Raw genomic sequence first — 21,244 nt, 5'->3', positions numbered from 1 at the left:
AAAATGTAGAAATGTTTAACTTAACTTACAGAATAATCTTTTACTAGGGGCAAAGTTATTGATAAGAAATTTCTCAGGAGTCCGGCTGTAGTGCAGCGGGTTAAGCGCATGTGGCATCAAGCACAAGGACCGGCTTAAGGATCCCAGTTCAAGCCCCTGGCTCCCCACCTGCAGGGGAGTCACTTCACAAGTGGTGAAGCAGGTCTGCAGGTGTCTATCTTTCTTTCCCCCTCTCTGTCTTCCCCTCCTCTCTCTATTTCTCTCTGTCCTATCCAACAATGACGACATCAATAATAACTACAACAATAAAACAACAAGGGCAACAAAAAAGGAAAATAAAGAAATAAAAATAAGGAAAATACAAAAAAATTAAAAAAAGAAATTTCTCTATATCTAGATGGCTAAAATAACTTTCTTCCTGCCACTTTCCTTGGAATAGCAAATATTTCTCACAGAATTCTATTATGTAGTTCCTGTGAGACCAGTTGGATTGATTAAAATAAAAACAAACACATTATACCAAGATAAATTATGAATAGTGTCATTGACTAATTTATTTTGCAAGTTTAAGATACCATGTATTTTGTTATAACAAAGGACAAAACAACAATGATTTTCATTTGTATTTAAGACTTAAATGGTTGTTTTAAACTTTACTAATTCAAGCTACATATTCATTGGATTGATTAATCAGAATATTTTTCTTAAAAGATACCTTCATTTCATAGCATAATATTTTTAATTATGTACAAATATTTAAGCATATGAAATACAAATTATTCACTCATATTCTCAATGGATATTGTACCAATCCATTTTTTTTCACCTCAAATCACAACATACCTTCCTAAGTAAACTGTATATTTAGTCATGTAATACACGGTGGGTTATAAAATAAATTGAGATATTGTTAGATCTAAACACGGAAGCTACTAAATTCCTGGTAGGAGTCCATACATTAAAAAATTCAACATTTAACACTACCTAGAAATTAAGAAATGCAAACTTCTAAATTAATGCCATTAAAATCAAATGAAGACAGTAACAGTGATCTTTATGTACAATGAAAACATCTGTGAATCACACAGTACCCTTTATCTAGAAAAACATTCAACCAACAACTGTTCAGTGCAATTTAGCAACTATGACACACATGAGATACTTTTGTTTTGAATCAAAGAACATTTACTTGAAGAGGTGTCCTCCAAATTTTATCTCAAATTCATTTATAAGGATTCTACTGCTTACTTATTTTTCATTCTTGCACAATTAAGGCATTTTACTTATTAAAAATTTTTGTGAATTTTAAAATGTCTATATCTAAATATGCAGTAGACAAGCTTTAAAAAATGTATCGCATATCATTTCCCATTCCTAACCACATATATATTTATCCAAAAGATGTGCTAACATTCTCAATGTCTAACAAAATTAAAATAAGACCTTAAATGTGTCCTAGAAGCTTCTTTGGCTTTTTGGAACAAAATTTTATTAATTCTTAATGTATCAAGTAGGGTACATGTAGGGTACGTTGCCTTTAAACTCTTCATTTCCTATCCCAGTTTCCAAATGTAATTATTTCTCACATCTTTGTAGTCCAATGATAGGTTTCATACTTAACTAAATTGCAAAAAGAAAACTTGTGATAGTGTATAAATATTTAAGTATAAAATATTTAGCTCATGAATTTGATTTTTATTAAACAGATGTATCAAAAATAATCTTTATAGAGTACTATCATTTTTTCTATCTGACTTTCATAAAAAGTAGTACTTTTGGTATAGCTTGATATAACAGCAAACAAATAATTAGTATTTGTATTAATTAATCACTATCAGATATACTGAATAGTTGGAAATGGCTGAGAATTTCAAAAGATAAAACATAGTCTGTATAGTGTCTATCTGCATAATAATGTAGCAAATAAAGATTCTTTGAAGGAGAAATTGAGGAGTTATACTTGCTGAGAAGGTTAGATAATGAATTACACTTTTTGATTGTAAAGTATATGTTGTTTATTAAAATACAGAATTTACCTCTACTTTATAGTCAAGATTCTATTCAGATACCCAGTTTGCATTCTGATTAGAACAAAAGACAGACACTTACTTCTATGCAACATGATAATTCAAAATAATGATTGCATATTAATCTTTGTGCTTGCTGGAATATAGCACATTACATATGGTGAAGTACAGACAACTGTGTGGTTCTTTGGAGATTGTGGTTGTGAATGTTAATTAGTGCCTAAAAAATAAAATCTGTTTCCATCTGAGAAATATCACTTCAATGCTTATCGAAATAAGATATCAAAGGAATTATACAAAATACTGTTAGGTTCTGTCTATACTCAACAAAACTTTGGATATAGACAGAGTCAGTTGCTCCTAAGTTAATTCTTGGCTGAAGTCTGTTTACGAAACTAGAGTAGCCATGCATGTCTTTGGTCTCAACAATTGGATTTTGGTTGAAAATATCAAAATCGCCAGGTTGGCTATGGAAAACTTCAAAGTATCATATATAACTATCTAATTCAAGCACAATAGTCTTTCTAGAAATAGACTGCAGGTTAAAGTAGCTTCTTTTTCTTTAACACTACTGAAATTTCTTAAATTTGATTCATTGCTTGTAAATTCAGGCACAATCTGAATATTAGATTATAAGTATTCTTAAGAAATAAGTCATCTCACAATAAGGACAATCTCTAGATTCTTGGAAATCTCAGGACCTGTTAAAAAATTAGTATCTAGCTTTGAAGGGTAATGTAAATTTGATTACTTAACAGATAAATATACATTGAAATGAATAAATGTTAGTTACTTCTCAGAGGGTTCTATTCCTATTCCATTGCTAGAGTATTCCTGCAAAGCAAAAAACAGTTTGTGTATAATGATGGTCAAAAAAGGCAAATTGTTAAAGATATTTTTTGCACATTAACCACCCCTCTCTTCCTGGATTCTTGTCATTTGGTTTTATGAATTGCATGAAGTAAATCTTATATCTCAGAATTATTTGCACTTAATAGGGCACTGAAACATTTAGGATCTTTCAGGACTGCAGATTCTAATGAGGCTTTCTAAAGTTAGAAATTTAGTTGTCCCAAACAACATTTTTTTTACCCCTAGGTCATATTCATGGCTTTGGTTACTGACATTTACATTGGAAAATATGGACCAATTTCCCTTCTACATGGATTGGCAATTTAAAATATTGTTCTGGGGTGGGGGAGCAGGTAGTTGTGCACTTGGTTAAGCACACACATTATGATGCACAAGGACTCAGCCAAGTTCAAGCCCTTGGTCCTACCTGCAGGGGGAAAGTTGCATCATTCCTGAAGCAGGGCTACAGGTGTGCTCTTTCTGTCTCTTTCCCTCTCTATCTCCCTTCCCCAATTTCTCTCTGACTCTACCCAATAATAAATAGATTAAACTAAAAAATAAAAAAAAATGTGGTTCTGTGAAGAGAATGCACATTTAAACAGACTCAAAGCAATGAGGAGACAATAATGTTCTACCCTCAGAGAAAGCTTAACTTTTGGAGTAATTAATTACACTGACTACAGCATGTTCCATGAAAATCTATTTGGCTCAGTCAAACTGATGTGGTCAAATTTACTGTGAAGATAATTAAATTCTTCATTTGAAGTAGAGGTGCTTCTCCATCATTAGTTACAAATCATTATTTACTTAATATCTGTAATTCCTATCTCTCAATGGGCAAGTTATAACAGGCTATGTTTGTATTTAATGTTAAAGTCAATTTAGCTATCTTGATTTTTTATAGGAATGGTATGAAATTGCGGTTGTAAATTATCAGCTCTTGTTTTCTTTCTTTTCTTTTTTAAAATTTTTATCTCTTGTTTTCTTTACAGTGAAATGATGGTTTATGCATTTTGCAGAGGAAATTGTGGTAATGTATTAATGTTGTCAACTGTATCACTTGCTATACATTTCTCTGGTGTTTTCCGCTACTTAGTATAGAGAAGAAATGACTGAATGCCAGAGACCCAACAATAGACCTCAGCCACTTTTATTAATTCTAGCACTTTGGACATGTCACTCAATCAATTTTCCTCATTTTTAAAATGGGCAGTTGTAAGGGTTCAATAAGGAAAAATTAAATACATGAAAAAGACTAAGACAGTGCTCGGTATGTAGCAAGTACCGATATTAGCTATGTCTACATCCTTTCACTGAGAGATACAATGATACATGTCATTTTAACAGTTCCATCGATATAAAAGGTTTAGGTTCCTATGTTATTATGGCTTTCCAATTTATGTAAATATACTGACAAGTATTGCTTCCTCCTTAAATATATTGAGAAGTGGGGCCAATTGAGCACTCTCACATTATAATACACAAGGATGGTTCCTATTCCCCCCCACCCCGTCTCCCTTTCAAATATCAATAACTTTCTGTCCTATTAAATAAAAATAAAATATAAATATCAGTGGAAATTTCTAGAACATGACTATATAGAAACTTAATTAAATCTTAAGATCCTTTGGTGTAAATACTTTCATTTTTTTACTTCACCCAGGTAACGTGTATATTCCCAACTTCCTTCTACCATGGATTTCTGCACACCAAAAGGGGTTGCTCATGCTGGATCATGCAGAGGTCTGGCCCTATTATCCCTCCCTTATTGATATTCTTCATCATGGAAAGTATTTTCAAGCAAACATGTATATTGGCTTAAGAAATTTCAGAGCTGCACACAGGTAGTTCAGATGAAAATGGATTTCTGCTTGAATTATCTAGTTAATTGCCTCCATCATCCTTCTTGCCTTGAGCATGTAAACATCTATAGTAGGAAGAGCTGACCCTTACAAATCAATTAATCCATACTGATTTCCCTTAACTCTAGCTTTGCTTGAAAACAAGACTGGGTTTATGACCAACCACAAGAGGTGAAGGCTTAAACACAGGAACCTGAACTGTGCTTTTTCCTCTGACTCTGTCTATGGATAAGTGGATTTTACTGTCACGTCAGAGAAACTTCACATGAAATATCCTGTTATGTTCCCTAAAAAGAATCACTTTATTGGCTACCGGAACTTTTCAAATCAATTTCTAAGGACAAACCACAATTTTAAACCATGTCACCTAATCAAAAGAACACACACGTTGAGGGGATAATGGATGTAAGAGTTACTCAGTGACAATGTCAACATGAAATGCTTCATTTCCACAGGAGAGAAAAAAACAAGTGTGGGAAAGATGTACTCTTAAGACAACACTGTATTTTATGCATGAATCTAGAATCATGAAGTTTCTTTTACATGTTTATTTTAGTCACACTTAAGCATCAAGAAAGAAACGTTATCAAAAGCTTCTTCATAGAACTAGAGATTTTCATTGATCAAAACAGCTATTTCTGTCATACTAAGTCATTTCTGTTAGTGACAGAAATAGCAATTTGATGCTTTTAAAGATATTTTGGGTTTTCAAAGCAAAGCTTTGCTCCTGTCCTGTGGAAATTATATGGTATTCTGTGAAAGAAAGGAGTTTCAGTAAAGATATAAGAATAAAGAAGAGGAGGCATGTAAGACACTTTCATTTTAGAGTAACTTTGTCTCAGTGTTTTTAAGAGAAACAATACAGAAAAAAAATATGAACTATTTTCTCCCTCATAAGACATACATCATTCGTAACTTTTTTTTACAAAATCAACTGAGGCAAATTAGGGGTTTCAAAGCTAGTCACCTTATAAGTTGTTAGGAAAAATTTGCATTTAAATTGCTCTGTGCAGTTACCTTGAGATTTCCCCCTGGAATGTTTATGGCTCTTTTTTTTTCATTAATACTTAAAAAAATACAATTTCATAACCAGTGTATTACTACATCTAGTTTTGATAATAACAGGCACTTCATTACATAAAATAGAAATATTCAAAGTGGTTTTGGCCAACTAATCACTCAGTCAGAATACTTGAATTCTTCATACTGAACACTTACGAGTGACGTGACTTTGAAACCATATTAACTATCCATTTCCATTATAGAAACTAGGTCACATAGCTCTAAAATAGAGAATGACTTCTTTTCCTACAGGGTCTATCCATAGGAGCAAAGACTTTCCATGTTTTCTTGGACCTCCCCCCCCAACATGTTTGTTAGATATAAAAATACAGTAGATTTTAATAAACTGTAGTTATTATTCCAATAATTTGCATTAATATAGTCAGATATATGAAAAATAGCAAATGTGCAAAATGCTTTTCTTATATGTACATTTAAAATACAATCTAATAATAATGACTTCACAATTGTCCCCAAATCCATTGTGGCTGAGGGGGGCATGAGGGGGAGTCTTCAATTTCAGATAATCTGGTTAGATTCCAGCTTTTGCATCAGGAAATGTAAACAAACTTTTAAGAATGCTGAGAGTTTGCTCAGTTTTTTCCATCCAAGGCACTCTCGAATACACTCAACCCTGCTTTGAAATAAACCTTAGCTGAATGAATACTATTCAGCACCTCTGACAGGGCTTTTTGGAGCGTTTCATTTGATCCAAGTGACTGGCAGTACTCCTGAGCCTCCAGGAGGATAGAAAATTGGCGTGTCTTCTTGTCGAGATGATACAGGATATTTCTACAAAAAAAAAAAAAATGAGGATATGTAAACATTACATGCACAAAGCTAGTTTCTTCTTCTTTTCAGATATGGACAGTAAGGGTGAAGAAAAGACAGAACTAAAGCTTCCCTCAATGTAGTGAGGCCTGCTCTCACACCTGGGTTGTGTGCAAGACAAAGCAGAACATTCTTTATGCAATTACCCCCCCCACTTAATTTTCCCACAACAGTATTCTCACATCAAACACTGTAACAGATGTTTCCAAGAAAGCTTTGTGTTTGCATTAAATAAAGAATAAATTGTGAAAGCACAGTCAACATTTCTTGACTGCTAATGAATGAATGGCCATAGACTTATCAAGTGTTCCATAGTGGGGTTGGCAAGATAGCTCACTGGGATAGTGTAACTGCTTTGTCATGTACAAGATCCAGGCTTAAGCCTGCTCCCTGCTGCACTGGAGGAAGGTTCAGTGCTGTGGTGTTTTTCACTTTCTCCATCTGTCTCTGTCTTTACCTGAAAAAAGTGTACTTGGAACAGTGAAGCACTCACAATGGCAAAACTAAAAGTTTCTTATAATCGTCAGAAAATCAAATTTTTTGGGCCCAACAATGTAAGAATAAAGCACTATTTGCAAAACAGAGGAGTTCTTCTAAATGAAATTCCATAAATTCTATAAAGACAGAGAGAAATTGAGATGGGTGGGGGGATAGAGAGGGAAAGAGACAGAGAAAAAAGACACCTGCAGCCCTGCCTCACCACTTATGAAGCTCCTCCCACTGCAGGTAGGACTAGGGGCTTGAACCCAGGTCCTTGCACACTATAACATGTGTGCTCTGCCTGATGAGCCACCACCCTGTCCCCATTGTGAACACTTTAAAATGTACATATAAACACTACACACATATGCATATATATATATATGATGAAATGAAACTGGTTTAATAATTAAATATTTTGAGGACAAAATTTATTTGATACACTTCAATTATTCTATTTTTTCAAGTACTCCTTGTGGGCAATTTTATCAATGAGAAAAATTAAGTTATTATGATAAAAATAATCATTTTCCCAACACTTATAGGTGAGTGCACTGACTGTTCCTTCACTTTATCAGTTTCATGTTTAATTAGAAATTATTCTGTGGAGTCAGGTGGTTGCACAGCGGGTTAAGTGCAGGTGGCACCAAGCGCAAGAATCAGCATAAGGATCCCGGTTCAAGCCCCTGGCTCCCCACCTGCGGGGGAGTCTCTTCACAGGTGGTGAAGCAGGTCTGCAGGTGTCTCTTTTTCTCTCCCCCTCTCTGTCTTCCCATCCTCTCTCTATTTCTCTCTGTCCTATTCAACAACGACATAAAGAAATACTACAACAAGGGAAACAAAAGGGAATAAATAAATAAATATTAAAAAAAGAAATTATTCCATGACAAATATATTTCCAGAATTTAGGAGCACAATAGGTAACATTAAGAGCTTTACTAAGTCCTTCCACTCCTTGCTCAGCATGTGTGCAAACCAAACTTATAATATTTATTGTCCAGAAATACCTGTGAAGCAAGTTGCTCCACTATAGTTAATGTATTATGAGGAATATGCTTAATGATTTTTGGGCTTTATGGTGATTTTCTTTCCACATTTCAAAATCTACAGTCATAGTACAAACTCCTAAACAGAGAGTCTATAGTTACTAGATATTAAATATTTTAATATTCAATTTAGCGTTAATATGCTCAGAAAGGTTACAGAACTAATCCCACCATGACAATTAATTTATGAGTATTATATATAACATATTTATGTAAAATTTCAGGGGCCAGGTGATGGCACTCCTGGTTAAGCACACACATTACAGTGCGCGTGTACCCAGGTTCAAGCCCCAGGTCCCCATGAGTAGGGGAAAAGCTTCATGAGTGGTGAAACAGGGCTGTATCTTTTCCTCTCTACCTCCCCCTTTCAATTTCTCTCTATCCAATAATAAGTAAACAAAATATTTTTAAATAAATAAAATTTAATCAGAACTACTAGGAAGTATCTAGAAGATAATATGGAAGAATAAAATGATAACCTGATAAAGAATGTTTAACTCTAAACCTAGGAAATGCAATGGTATTCCTCAATGCAAAAACAATACTCATGTGTCTTAAAGACCAATGCAGTAGGGTCTGCTGTGCCAACATTTATTTTTTGCTAACCAGTAAACAACACATTTACATAGTTTTATAATGACTGTAAATAAGTCCTGTGAAAAGAAATGGTTCTTTTCTGGTTTGAAATTCAATGAGGGGCTAAACACATTTTTTCCATATGCTTTATGATGCAAGAAGCAGTAGGCTGTGGCAAGCTTTTATGCAAGATAAACACTCATTTCTACTCACACTGGATACAAATCAGCATAAAACTACAGATAGTGAGATTCTTGTTGGAGATCAACAACTATAATAGGACACACTCATGATTTTATTTGTTTGTTTATATGTAGCACACTAGCTAAGTGAGCTATCTCACTGGCTCCTTTTTATTTACATTTTAGTTTTTGTCACCAGAGAGAATGGCTAGAGCCTACATGATGAATGACTCCATTATTGCAGGCTAAAATACATTTTTCCTCCACTTTTAAGATACACAAAAATAAAGAGGGAAAAAGAAAGATAGGCACCTGTAGCATTGCTCCACCACTTGTCAAACTACCTCCTGCAGGTAGGAGTGAAGAGGGTTTGAGTCTGGTCTTCACACAAGGTGATGTGTGCACTCTATGAGGTGCTTCATTGTCTAGCCTCACTTTTATCATAATTTAAGAGAAAACTTTCATTTGGACTAGCTTCTGACAGAACCTCAAATTTCACTGGCCATTATTTTAATAGATTTTTTAACCTTAATAAATTGCTTTACATTTAAAAAAATGGGATAACAAAAATTGCTTTTTTTTAGTTTTTCAATTTTTTTCCCTCCTGGGCTTCAGAAGTATCTCATTTTCAAATTTCTCTTTTATGCAGTGATTTATGTGGAGAACACGTATTTCCCTGCTTATATAAAATGTGTATCTGGTGGTCCGGGAGGTGGTGCAATGGATAAAGCAATGGACTCTCAAGCATGAGGTCCCGAGTTCAATCCCTGGCAGCACATATAACAGAGTGATATCTGGTTCTTTCTCTGTTTCCTCCTATGTTGCTCATTAATAAATAAATACAATCTTAAAAAATAAATAAAAAGTATATCTGTATTTGAAGTCCTTTCCAAAAAAGGTAGCATATTATTTTAGTTTTAATATCTGAGTAGAAAACAAAGAGTAAAAACACAATTATGTCTTCACATGCTATCATACAATTTATTTTTCTATTCCATCATATCATTTCCATGTTTTTATAATTCTGAGAACGTTCTTGCATGCTTAATCATGGCTTTGTCTGTAGAGAAAAACCTCACTTAAATACTACTTTTAATATACAAATAAATTTTGTTTTGTTTTACATAGAGGCAGAGAGTAAAAAGCATTATAGCAGAGAAGCTTCCTTCAGTGCAGTGGGAGCCATTTTCCAATCTTCATCATGTACATGGCAACGCAGCACATTCCCTACCCCACTAGGGAAAGAGAGAGACAGGCTAGGAGTATGGATTGACCTGTCAACACCCATGTTCACTGAGCAAGCAATTACAGAAGCCAGACCTTCCCGCCTTCTGCAGCCCATAATGTTCCTGGGTCCATGCTCTCAGAGGGTTAAAGAATAGGAAAGCTATCAGGAGAGGGAATGTGCTATGGACTTCTGGTGGTGGGAACTGTGTGGAATTGTACCCCTCTTATCCTATGGTCTTGTCAGTGTTTCCATTTTATAAATAAAAACTTTAAAAAAGTGAGATTTTTTGAGCATTTATGCAAATGTTTTCTGTCTTTAAAAATATATAAATTAGGTCAGTGCTTCAGATGAGAGCTTCTAAGGAAAAAAATAATCCTCTTTATTTTCCCCTGCAATGGAACAAATGTTGAAACTGAGTTGAAAGGATTTAAAAGATACCAACAATATATACTACTTATTATATCAGAGTAATTACAAAAATACTTCTGTCTAAAGCAGTAGACCCACATTTTTCAGAGTAGGGCAGACTAGAAGCAGACTGACGGTCAGTCAAACTGGTAGGAAAAAAAGTTTGGAAGAAGTATAAAAATACACTTGAAGCATTTCCATGTAAAGAAATATTTCTACTCTTACACGTACCTGCCTTAGTCCAATTCAGAAATGTTTTCTCGCAGAGAGAATCTACTGTTATTAATTCAATAAATCATCACCTATTTGCATACCCACAACATGCATCTCAGTTTGGTATGTAGAGAATCAGCCCTAATTAAAATTTTATTTAATTGAAATCATTTTTGTAGTTATAGTGTTTAAAATAACATTAATTCCACCATCATGCCTACTTCCCTCATCTATAACAATTTGAATCTTATAAATGTAATTCATACAGTCATCCTGACCCACACACAACACAAAGAGACTACTAAAAGGAAAGTGTAATACATTATTGATGACACTAATGAAATTACAACACACATCACTCATTTTAATGGGTCTGTTTCAATGACACAGCACGGTGACCAGGAAAGAGCAGAGGCAAATGCAGAAAAGTAATTAATAACTCCAGGCAGTACCAGTGAAGGAGATGAAGCATCTTTACTCAACTGACAGATCTCTTCCTCTTAGCTTCTTCTTCTAGTGTTTGCCTTCCTCTTAGCTAAAGCAAGGGAAATGGAGAAGGAAAGGAAGGAGGGAGGGAAGGAAGGAAGGAAGGAAGGAAGGAAGGAAGGAAGGAAGGAAGGAAGGAAGGAAGGAAAGAAGGAAGGAAAAAAGGAAGGAAGAAAGGATTTTGAAACAAGTGTATCTAGAGTCTTCATGAGTCATTTCACTTTGTGTGAATTAACAAATTAATGATGGAAATGAAGCGTCCCTTTCAAATGTCCCTTCTTATATTCAGAAGTGGACATGGAATAACACCCACTCTAAATTGACATTAACATTTATTATTCTCCATGGAGATGTACTATTAAATGAAGTCATAGTAAAACCTAAAGCCATATTTTTCAAGATTGCCTTGGTACAGGGACCTAATGGCAGCTCTATTTTATATAAGAGTTTCAAAAGTTTTTTAAGTATTATGCTAACTATACCCCAGATAACAGCAGATCACTGTATTTTTATCAATTCTAGAAAAAAAAATGAGTTGCATGCTATGTCTATGAGAATTCACAGAATACACAAATAGACCGTGTATTGTAGAAATACCCTTTCAGCTAAATAGAATGTGTTGTATACCATCTACAGTAGAATAAGAATTAAGACCATTATTGGCACCATGAAGCTATAAACTCAATTTGCAGAAAACTGAGCCTAAAGACATTTCGTGGTAGAGTATAACAAAGGCTCCGGCATTGGGGCTGGCAGATGGCACAATGTGGTAGAGCACACATTGCCAAGTGTCACAGCTCAGCTTCAAACCTTCAGCTACTACTTGTGAGCAACTTAAGGGGAGAAGTTTCATGAGTGGCGGAGCAGTGCAACAGCGTCTCTCCTCTCGCTTTGCTTCTTTATCTTTCTGTGTCTCACAATTTATGTAAAAGAGAGAAAGAAAAAGCTCTAGGAGCAATAGAATTATGTTGATACTGGAGCCCAGAAATAAATATAGATGTGCATTCTAAAGCTAGTGAGTCCATGTGTCTATATGTTTCTCATATGGCCATAACTGACTTCAGCTTAAAGTTAATTATTCTAGGGACTAGATGGTGGTGCAATAGGTGGAGAGCACATATTACCATATGCAAAGACCTGGGTTCAATACCTCCAGTCCTCACCTGCAGGAGGGGGACAGGGAAGCTTCACAAGTGATAAAGGACCACAGGTATCTCTCTTTCTTTGTCCCTCTTCCTTCTCAATTTCTTTCTGTTTCTAATATATATATATATATATATATATATATATATATATATATATATATATATATAATATGTTTCTAATATATATGTATACTATACGTTTCTAATATATATGTACATATTAGATCATATATATTTTCATAGATAATGTATCATATTAGATAATATATTTGCTTTTTTTCAAGTGCTTATTCATGTCAGAGGTATGCATCTTTGGAAACCCTAATCTGAATTTAAAAAGTATTACATTTATTTACTTGATAGAGACAGTCAGAAATTGAGAAGGAAGATGGTGATGGGGAGAGACAGACACCTATAACACTGTTTCACCACTTGCAAAGTTTTCCCCCTGCAGGTGGGGATTGGGGACTTGAACCTGAGTCCTTGCGCCTTGCAACTTGGGTGGGCACACAACCAGGTGCCCCACTACCTCACCCCTATCCTAAATTTCTTAAGGAATCCTAATCTTCATTCTTCAACAAAGAAAGCGTTTATCTGTGCTTAAAAACCTTCCATTAATATAAAAGGGGGACCAGAAATTAGACAATAACAAATACCATCCTTAGTACTTCTGGAATTTGGATATACTTTCCACCATTTTTTTTTTAGCATTCATGTAATTTTTTTCTTGCTTTTATTTTAATTTTATCATTACTATTTTCTTTTCATCTCGCCTTTTAGCATTTCAGTTTATACTCCTGAACAGGGAGAACTTGTCACACTCCAAAGATAACTTTTTTGAATATGCTGTAGGTCCTTTGTCAATTAGCTTAAGTATGTAATCAACAAGGATATAGTGGACATTTTAAATGATCTATAACACAAATATTTACATTTTCCTTTCATCATTGTTTCTTACCTTTAAACAGTAATGCTAAGGCCACAAAACCAGCCAATATAAATAATTTAGCTATTTAAATTCTTTTCTGATTTGAAAATGAAAAAATATAAACTATTTTTTGCAAAGGTCATTCAAAATGAAAAAGTTTACAATTTAGAGTTTGTTTAAACAAAGTGAGGAATTGAGCTAATATTGATTTTTTAATTCCATTCAATAGCACTTATTAAATAGGTAATATGAGTAAGTAAAAGTGGTAGACACTCAAAAATATCAAAGAGAAACTTGTAGCATATCCTTAAAGTCAATCATGGAATGAGTAGCTTAAAATGTCTATTAGAGTATCATTTAGATTATTATCTGTTATAAAACTAGCAAATTTTACACTTTACAAAAGGACTTTATTTTCTGTAAGATTTAGGTTGTTATAAAACACTGTTATTGGCATATGTTGCATACATCCTTTCCAATTATATTCTATATTGTTTAGGAGTAGTAGTAGTTTAAACTCTATAGCTACTCTATGTGTTGTCCACCTTATATGCTATGGTTTGTAGAAAAAGGTCCATTGTAGATTCTAATGACTTCAATTCAGTGTGGCTAATCTGTTTCCAATTGCCATAATCACCATTCAGATAACATAAATCCAGTAAGTCAGTATAAGGTAATTCTATTATCAAACAGATTCCTTCAGCAATGGGCAGATGACCAACTTGGTAATGAAACTGGTCTCATTTCGTTTTCAGTTTAATTTATTGATCATGAGAGAGAGAGAGAGAGGGAGAGAGAGAGACCGACCGACCGACCGACTGACCGAGACCAGAGTGCCACTCAGCTCTGAAATACAGAGTTCAGGAATGAACTGAAATCTCAAGCATGCAAGTCCTATGTTCTTTCTGCGGAGCTACCTTATTAACTACTTGGCAATCTGAGGAAAGATGTATGCAAGGTTCTAAGAGTATTCTCTTGCTTTTCTGACAGAATCACCTAATCTTGTTTCTTTTTTTTGAGCAATATGGTATTTAAAATAAATGCTACATTCTGTTTTACATACTGTATTTCGTTTCTTTTCCTTTTGTTTTTCTTTTCTCCAGTTGATGGGTTCAGTGCGGGCACTATGAATTCACTGCTTCTGGTAATCATTTTTTTCTTTTTTCTTTTCTTTTTATTAGATAATACAGAGAGAAATTCAGACAGGATGGGGAGACAGAGAGGGAGAGAAGATAGACACCTGCAGACCTTCACCACTCATGAAGTGCACTCCCTCTATAGTTGGGGTGTGGGGGCTTGAACCTGGGTCCATATACATACCCTTTTGCATAGTACTATGTGCACTTAATTGGGTGTGCCACTGCCCGGCCCTCTATAATATTTATTTTAATGAGAGAGATACAGAGAGAAAGATCAGAGCACTGCTCAGCTCTGGTTTATGGTGGTGCTGGGGGCTGTTTCCTGTGGCTGCTCCACAGGAAAAAAGATCATTATTAGTCCTATTTCTAGAACATTCTCTACTTCAAATTATTAATACATGACTGGAGTCCCAGATGTTTCCAGTTCAGTCCCCAGCATCACTATATCCCAGAACTGACTAGTGTTTTGTTCTCTCTCTCTTTTTCTCATAACAATGAAAAATAAATAAAACTAAATTTGCTAACAAATAAATAGCTGAACTACTAGAGCAGGGCACTTGCTGGCTTGATGCTCCTAGTTTGATGTCTGGTGCTACGTGCCCTGGAAGAGTGCTTCGTATTTTTTTTTTTTTATTATTCCATGTGAGACTCTCTACTTCATGTGAAATAAGTAAATACATATTTTTAAATTTTTTTTTATTTAAGAAAGGATTAATTAACAAAACCATAGGGTAGGAGGGGTACAACATATTTTAAAGATAATCAGCCTGTTTTCTTATTAATAACTCATATGTTTCTTTAGGTAACCAATGAAGAGATTTTAAAAATGTGTTTTTTATCAAATTTATCAAAATAAAGGAAGAAGGCTCGTAAAATAGATCAACTGTGATAGTGAGCTGCTTTGCCTTATACATAACTTAGGTTCAAGCCTGGCCCTAATGCACTGAATGAAATTCCAGAGCTGTGGTCTCAATCCCCCCCCCTTCGCCCCCTATAAAAAAAATGAAAGGAACTCACAATTATTGGCTTGTAGATTAAAGCATTCTACTCCATTTAGTTAGATTCTGTATTCTAAGCCCATTAGGTTTTTCTTTGTATGAGCCTAATCAATTGAATAACTGGTAAAGTTCCCCTTCGCTAGGTGTGGTCTCTTTGTAAGCAATGGTAACATCTGTTCTTAATTAACTTATACATAAAGAAGGCAATTATAAAATATGTATATGTTCCATAAATAACTATGTCTCATTGATATCAATTAGCTCTTTTGCAAGATATGTGTCACTTGAAATACAACCCGAGTTGTTGGTATGCATGAGACCCCTTCTGTTTCATTTGGTTTAAATCCCCCCTGCTTAACACTATTCTATTTACATAACCACTTCATTCTATTTACATAACCACTGTTAACAAGTTCCACCCTCCCTCCAGGGCATTTGTGGTTCAGTGATAGGATTCTCGCCTAATCTGCCCCCTCTTTGTCACACTGATTTTCACCAGTCACTTTTCTCTCCACCCTCTCTATGTCACATCCTGTTTCCACCCTACTTGGCAAGTATATATAAAGACAGCATTGTGAGTTTTAGAGTACTGTACCTTTAGTTTAGCTCAGCTCGTCTTAGATTGTGCTGCGTCCTGCATGAATAAAGAGATACTGCCTACAGCTCAACCATGAGTCCCTGGTCATCTGTTACCCGCCTGTGAAGCCAGCCCGGCGAAAACAACATAGCCCGGCAAAAACAACACCGAGTGTTTAAAATAACTAACTTAATTTCAAACTTCGGTTGCATTAAGAAGTTACAGCAAGTTCAGTTACACTAATCCATATGCATCTTCTTTTCTAAAGTCTAATGTTTAATATGGACAAAATAGTACATGCAGTTCTTAAGTATGTCCATTCAGTCTGTGACCTTAAAGAGGAAGGTAGAAATGTAATTGATTCTTGGCACCGAACATCTGATTCAGAGTCAACTTTAAATTGTGTTCCATACTCTATAAATGTCTTGGTAGACATATTAATCTGATATTCTGAAAACAACATCACTAAGTAAATTTTGAACCATACAGAAGCTAAGACCTGGAGTGACAAATTCTGTAAATAACTGGCCATAAGTGAAATGATTGTTAAACTTCATAAAAGGTATTAAGATGATTAAATCAGATGCTATCATTAGATTTTTCTAGAATTGTTTTAAAAAGGTTAGATAGACCTGAAAGGTTCCATGGTTGGATGGGAAAAACAGCATGATAATAACTACCTAAATAAATCCAAGATTACTGAAGAAGATAATACTAATAAAGTTAGAATAAATTAAGGAAAATAATTGAAGGTTAATTTATGAAGTACTTATTAATCATCAAGTTCTATGTGGTATGCAAAAGAATCAGAAAAGTGATCTTAGCCAAAGAATTAGAAACAAAGCTTAAGTTCTAAAGGACTTTTTTTTTTTCTTTATTGGGGGATTAATGATTTACACTTGACAGTAAATACAATACTTTGAACATGTATAACATTTCTCAGTTTTCTACACAACAATACAGCCCCCACTAGGTCCTCCGCCATCGTGTTGCAGGACCTGAACTCTCCCACCCACCCACCCCAGGGTCTTTTACTTTGGTGCAATACACCAACTCCAGTCCAAGTTCTGCTTAGTGTTTTCTCTTCTGATGTTGTTTTTCAACTTCTGCCTGTGAGCGAGATTATCCCATATTCATCAATTTTTATAGCTGATTGTGTACATATACCACAACTTGCTCAGCCACTCATTTGTTCTGGACACCTGGGTTGCTTCCAGGTTTTGGCTACTACAAGTTGTGCTACTATGAACATGGGTATACACAAATCTTTTTGGATGGGTGTGTTGGGTTCCTTAGGATATATCCCCAGGAGAGGTACTGCAGGGCCATAGGCTAGGTTCACTTCTAGCCTTCTGAGACTTCTCCAGACTGTTCTCCACAGAGGGTGGACCCATTGACATTCTCACCAGCAGTGCAGGAGAATTCCTTTGTCCACACAACCTTTCCAGCATTTGTTGCTACTATCTTTTCTGGTGTGTGACATTCTCACAGGAGTGAAGTGGTATTTCATGGTTGTCTTCATATGCATCTCTCTGACAATCAATGACTTGAAGCATTTTCTTCATATTTTTCTCAGCCTTTTGGATCTCTTCTGTGGTGAATATTCTGTCCATGTCCTCTCCCCATTTTTGGATAGTGTCATTAGTTTTCTTGTTGTTGAGTTTGGCAAGCTCTGTATATATTTTGGTTATTAACCTCTTGTCTGATGTATGGCATATGAAGATCTTCTCTCATTCTGTGAGGGGTCTCTTTGTTTAGGTAGTGGATTCTTTTGATGTGCAAAAGGTTTTTAATTTGATGTAGTCCAATTGGTTTATTTTTGTTTAAGTCTTCTTTGTAATTGAATTTATTTCATTGAAGATTCTTTAAAATTTAGACAGAAAAGGGTTCTGCCAACATTTTCCTCTGAGTATCTGATACTTTCTGGTCTACATCCAATCCTTGATCCACTTGGAATTTACTGTTGTGTTTGGTGAAATATAGTGGTTCAGTTTCATTTTTCTGCATGCTTAAACCCAAATTTTCTAACACCATTTGTTGAAGAGACTCCCTTTTTACCATTTAATAGTCTAGGCACCTTTGTCAAAGATTAGATGTAGGTATGGGGGCTTAGTTCTGGGTTCTCAATTCTATTCCACTGGTCAGTGTGTCTATTCATGTTCTAGTACCAAGCAGTTTTGATTACAGTGGCCCAATAGTACAATTTGAAGTCTGGGAATGTGATGCCTCCAGTTCTGTTCTTTCTTCTCAATATTGTTTTGGCAATTTTAGGTCTTTTCTGGTCCCAGATAAATATTTATAGCTTTTGTTCTTTTCTCCTAAAAATGTGGTTGGGATCTTGATGGGGATAGAATTAAAATTGTATATAGCTCTAGGTAGTATATTAATTTTAATGATGTTAATTCTTCTGACCCATGAACATTTCTGTGTCTTTTTCTATTTCCCTGAGTAGTGACTCATAATTTTCAGTATACAAGTCTTGTACTTCTTTGGCTAGGTTTATTCCTAGATATTTTATTGTTTTTGTTGCTATAGTAAAAGGAATTGATTTCTGGATTTCTTCTTCTTCCAACTTAGTGTTTGCATAAAGGAATGCCACTAACTTTTAAATGTTAGTTTTGTAGCCTGACACCTTACTATATTGCCTGATAATTTCCAAAAGCGTCCTGCTGGATTCTTTACTTTTTTTCTAAGTATACTATCATATAATCTGCAAATAGGAAGAGTTTGACTTCTCTTCTAGTCTGTATACCTTTAATTCCTTGCTCCTGCCTAACTGGTATGGCAAGAACTTCCAACACTATGTTGGATAGTAATGGTGAGAGTGCGAAGCCCTGTCTAGTACCAGATCTAGGGAGAAATGCTTCCAGTTTCTCACCATTGAGTATGCTGTTGGCTGTAGGTTTGCTATATATGGACTCCGCTATCTTGAGAAATTTTCCATATATTCCCATTTTTGTAACATTTTGATTATAAAGGGATGTTGGATTTTGTCAAAGGCTTTCTCTGCATCTACTGATACAACCATGTGGATTTGGTCTTGCATTTATTGATATGGTGGATCATGTTGATTGATTTATGTATATTAAGCCAACCTTGCATACCTGGGATAAATCTCACTTGGTCATAATAAAACAATCTATTTAATATACTGCTATATTCAGTAGGCTAGAATTTTGTTCACTATTTTAGCATTGATGTTCATCAGAGATACCCATCTGTAGTTTTCTTTTTTTGTTGTATCCCTGTCTGCTTTTGGTATCCCAGTGATGTTGGCTTCAAAGAAACTGGAAGGGAGTATCCCTACAGCTTCAATCTTTTGGAAGAGTTTTAAAAGTAGAGGGATTAACTCTTCCTTGAAGGTTTTGTAGAATTCATTTGTAAAACTGTCTGACCCAGGACTTTTAATCTTGGGAAGGCTTTTTTGATAATTGTTTCAATTTCTTTGGCTGTGATTAGCCTGTTCATATTTTGTAGTTCCTCTTTAAATAATTTTGGACATTTGTAGGTATCTAGGAACTCATCCATTTCTTCCAGGTACTCTACTTTGATGCCATATACTTGTTCACATAAGCCTTGCATGATATGTTGAATTTCTGTGGTGTCTGTTGCTATATCTCCTTTTTAATTTACTGGAGTCTTCTTCCTTTTTTGTTTTGTGAGTCTGATTAAAAGTTTGTCAATTTTGCTTACTCTTTCAAATAACTAACATTTAGCTTCACTGATCCTCTGTATGATTTTCTTATTTTCAATGTTATTTATTTCTGCCCTAACTTTAGTTGTTTCAGTCCTTTTGGTTGCTCTAGGGTTCCTTTGTTATTGTTGTTGTTGTTATAAGTCTTTAAGGTATGCAATCAGGTTGTTTATGAGCTTTCTCTTGTTTTCTAATGTGTGCTTGTATGGCTATGAACTTCCCTCTCAGTACTGCCTTAGCTGTGTTCCAAATATTTTGATAGCTCTTGTCTTCATTTTCATTGAACTCTTGAAACATTTTGATTTTTCCTTTATTTCCTCTTTGACCCAGTAGTCATTAAGTAGTATACTGTTGAATTTCCACATTTTGGGACTGTTACTAATCTTTTGTTTATTGTTGTGATAGTTTAATTCCACTGTGGTCTGAGAAGACACTTGGGATGATTTCAATGCTCTTGAATTTGCTGATGCTGTCTTTGTGGCCTAACATATGATCTATACTTGAGAATGACCCATGTGGACTTGAGTAATATGTGTATTTCAGTTTCTTGGGTTGAATGACTGAAAATGTCCAATAGTTCTATTTTATCTATCTCCTCATTTAGCTCCTCATTTTTTATATTGATTTTCTGCCTGTGTAATCTGTTAAGTTGAGAGAGTGGGGTATTGAATTCCCCTACTATTAATTTGTTCTTGTTAATATATTGCTAATATATTCAGTATATGTTTGATGTATTTAGATAGCTTCTCATTATGTGCATAGATGTTGATAATCATTAAGTCCTCTTGATTGGCAGATCCTCTGAGAACTAAGAAATGTCCATCCCTGTCTTTTTTTACTTTTATTTATTTTAAGGTCTATCATGTCAGATATGAGAATAGTTGTTCCTGCCCTTTTTTGTAGTCCATTGGTTTGTATGATAGTTTTCCACCCTTTCACTTTGAGTCTGTGTTTGTTTTTTTGAGTTATGTGGGATTCCTGCAGACTACATATGGTTGGGTTCTTTTTTTCTGATCCATCTTCCTACTTTGTGCCTTTTAATAGGTGAATTCAGGCCATTGACATTTGCTGATATTACAGAATGAAGACATTTCATTTTAACGCCATTATTGTAGGTTTTTAGAGTGTTCTGATATATGGCATGTTTATGGTGATCTGATTGCTTATAGGAGAACTTTCAGGACAGGCTTGGTGATAGTTGATTCCTTCAACTGTTGCTTGTCTGAGAAGGTTTTTATGCCTCCATCTAGTCTGAATGACAGTCTATTAGGATTCCGTAGTCTTGGTTGAAAGCCTTTCTCATTGAGCATGTGATCGATATCTTGCCATTCTGGACTATAGTGTTTGTGTGGAAAAATCTGCTGCTAATCTTATGGGTTTCCCTCTGTAGGTGACACTTTGTTTTTCTCTTGCATCCTTCAGGATCCTTTCTTTATCTTTATTCCTTTTCATTCTAAATATGACGTGTCTTGGTGTCTTTATGTCTGGATAAATTATTTTTGGGACACTT

At 34.8% G+C, this 21,244-nt stretch overlaps 1 protein-coding gene across 5 annotated transcripts in view; it reads right to left on the bottom strand.

Annotated features, from left to right (window-relative positions):
• Positions 1–525: 525 nt before the first annotated feature.
• Positions 526–21,244, bottom strand: part of NAALADL2 (N-acetylated alpha-linked acidic dipeptidase like 2) — a 1,374,776-nt gene continuing 1,354,057 nt past the window's right edge. For all 5 annotated transcript variants that reach the window (XM_060171978.1, XM_060171980.1, XM_060171981.1 and 2 more), the window contains one exon: positions 526–6,595. In XM_060171978.1, the coding sequence (XP_060027961.1) occupies positions 6,397–6,595 (199 nt within the window). In that variant the 3' untranslated portion in view covers positions 526–6,396. The remainder of the gene's footprint in view (positions 6,596–21,244) is intronic.

The sequence above is a fragment of the Erinaceus europaeus genome, chromosome 14, assembly GCF_950295315.1.
Source record: "Erinaceus europaeus chromosome 14, mEriEur2.1, whole genome shotgun sequence".
NCBI classification, from domain to species: Eukaryota; Metazoa; Chordata; class Mammalia; order Eulipotyphla; family Erinaceidae; genus Erinaceus; species Erinaceus europaeus.
This window is presented reverse-complemented; position numbering and strand designations above follow the sequence as displayed.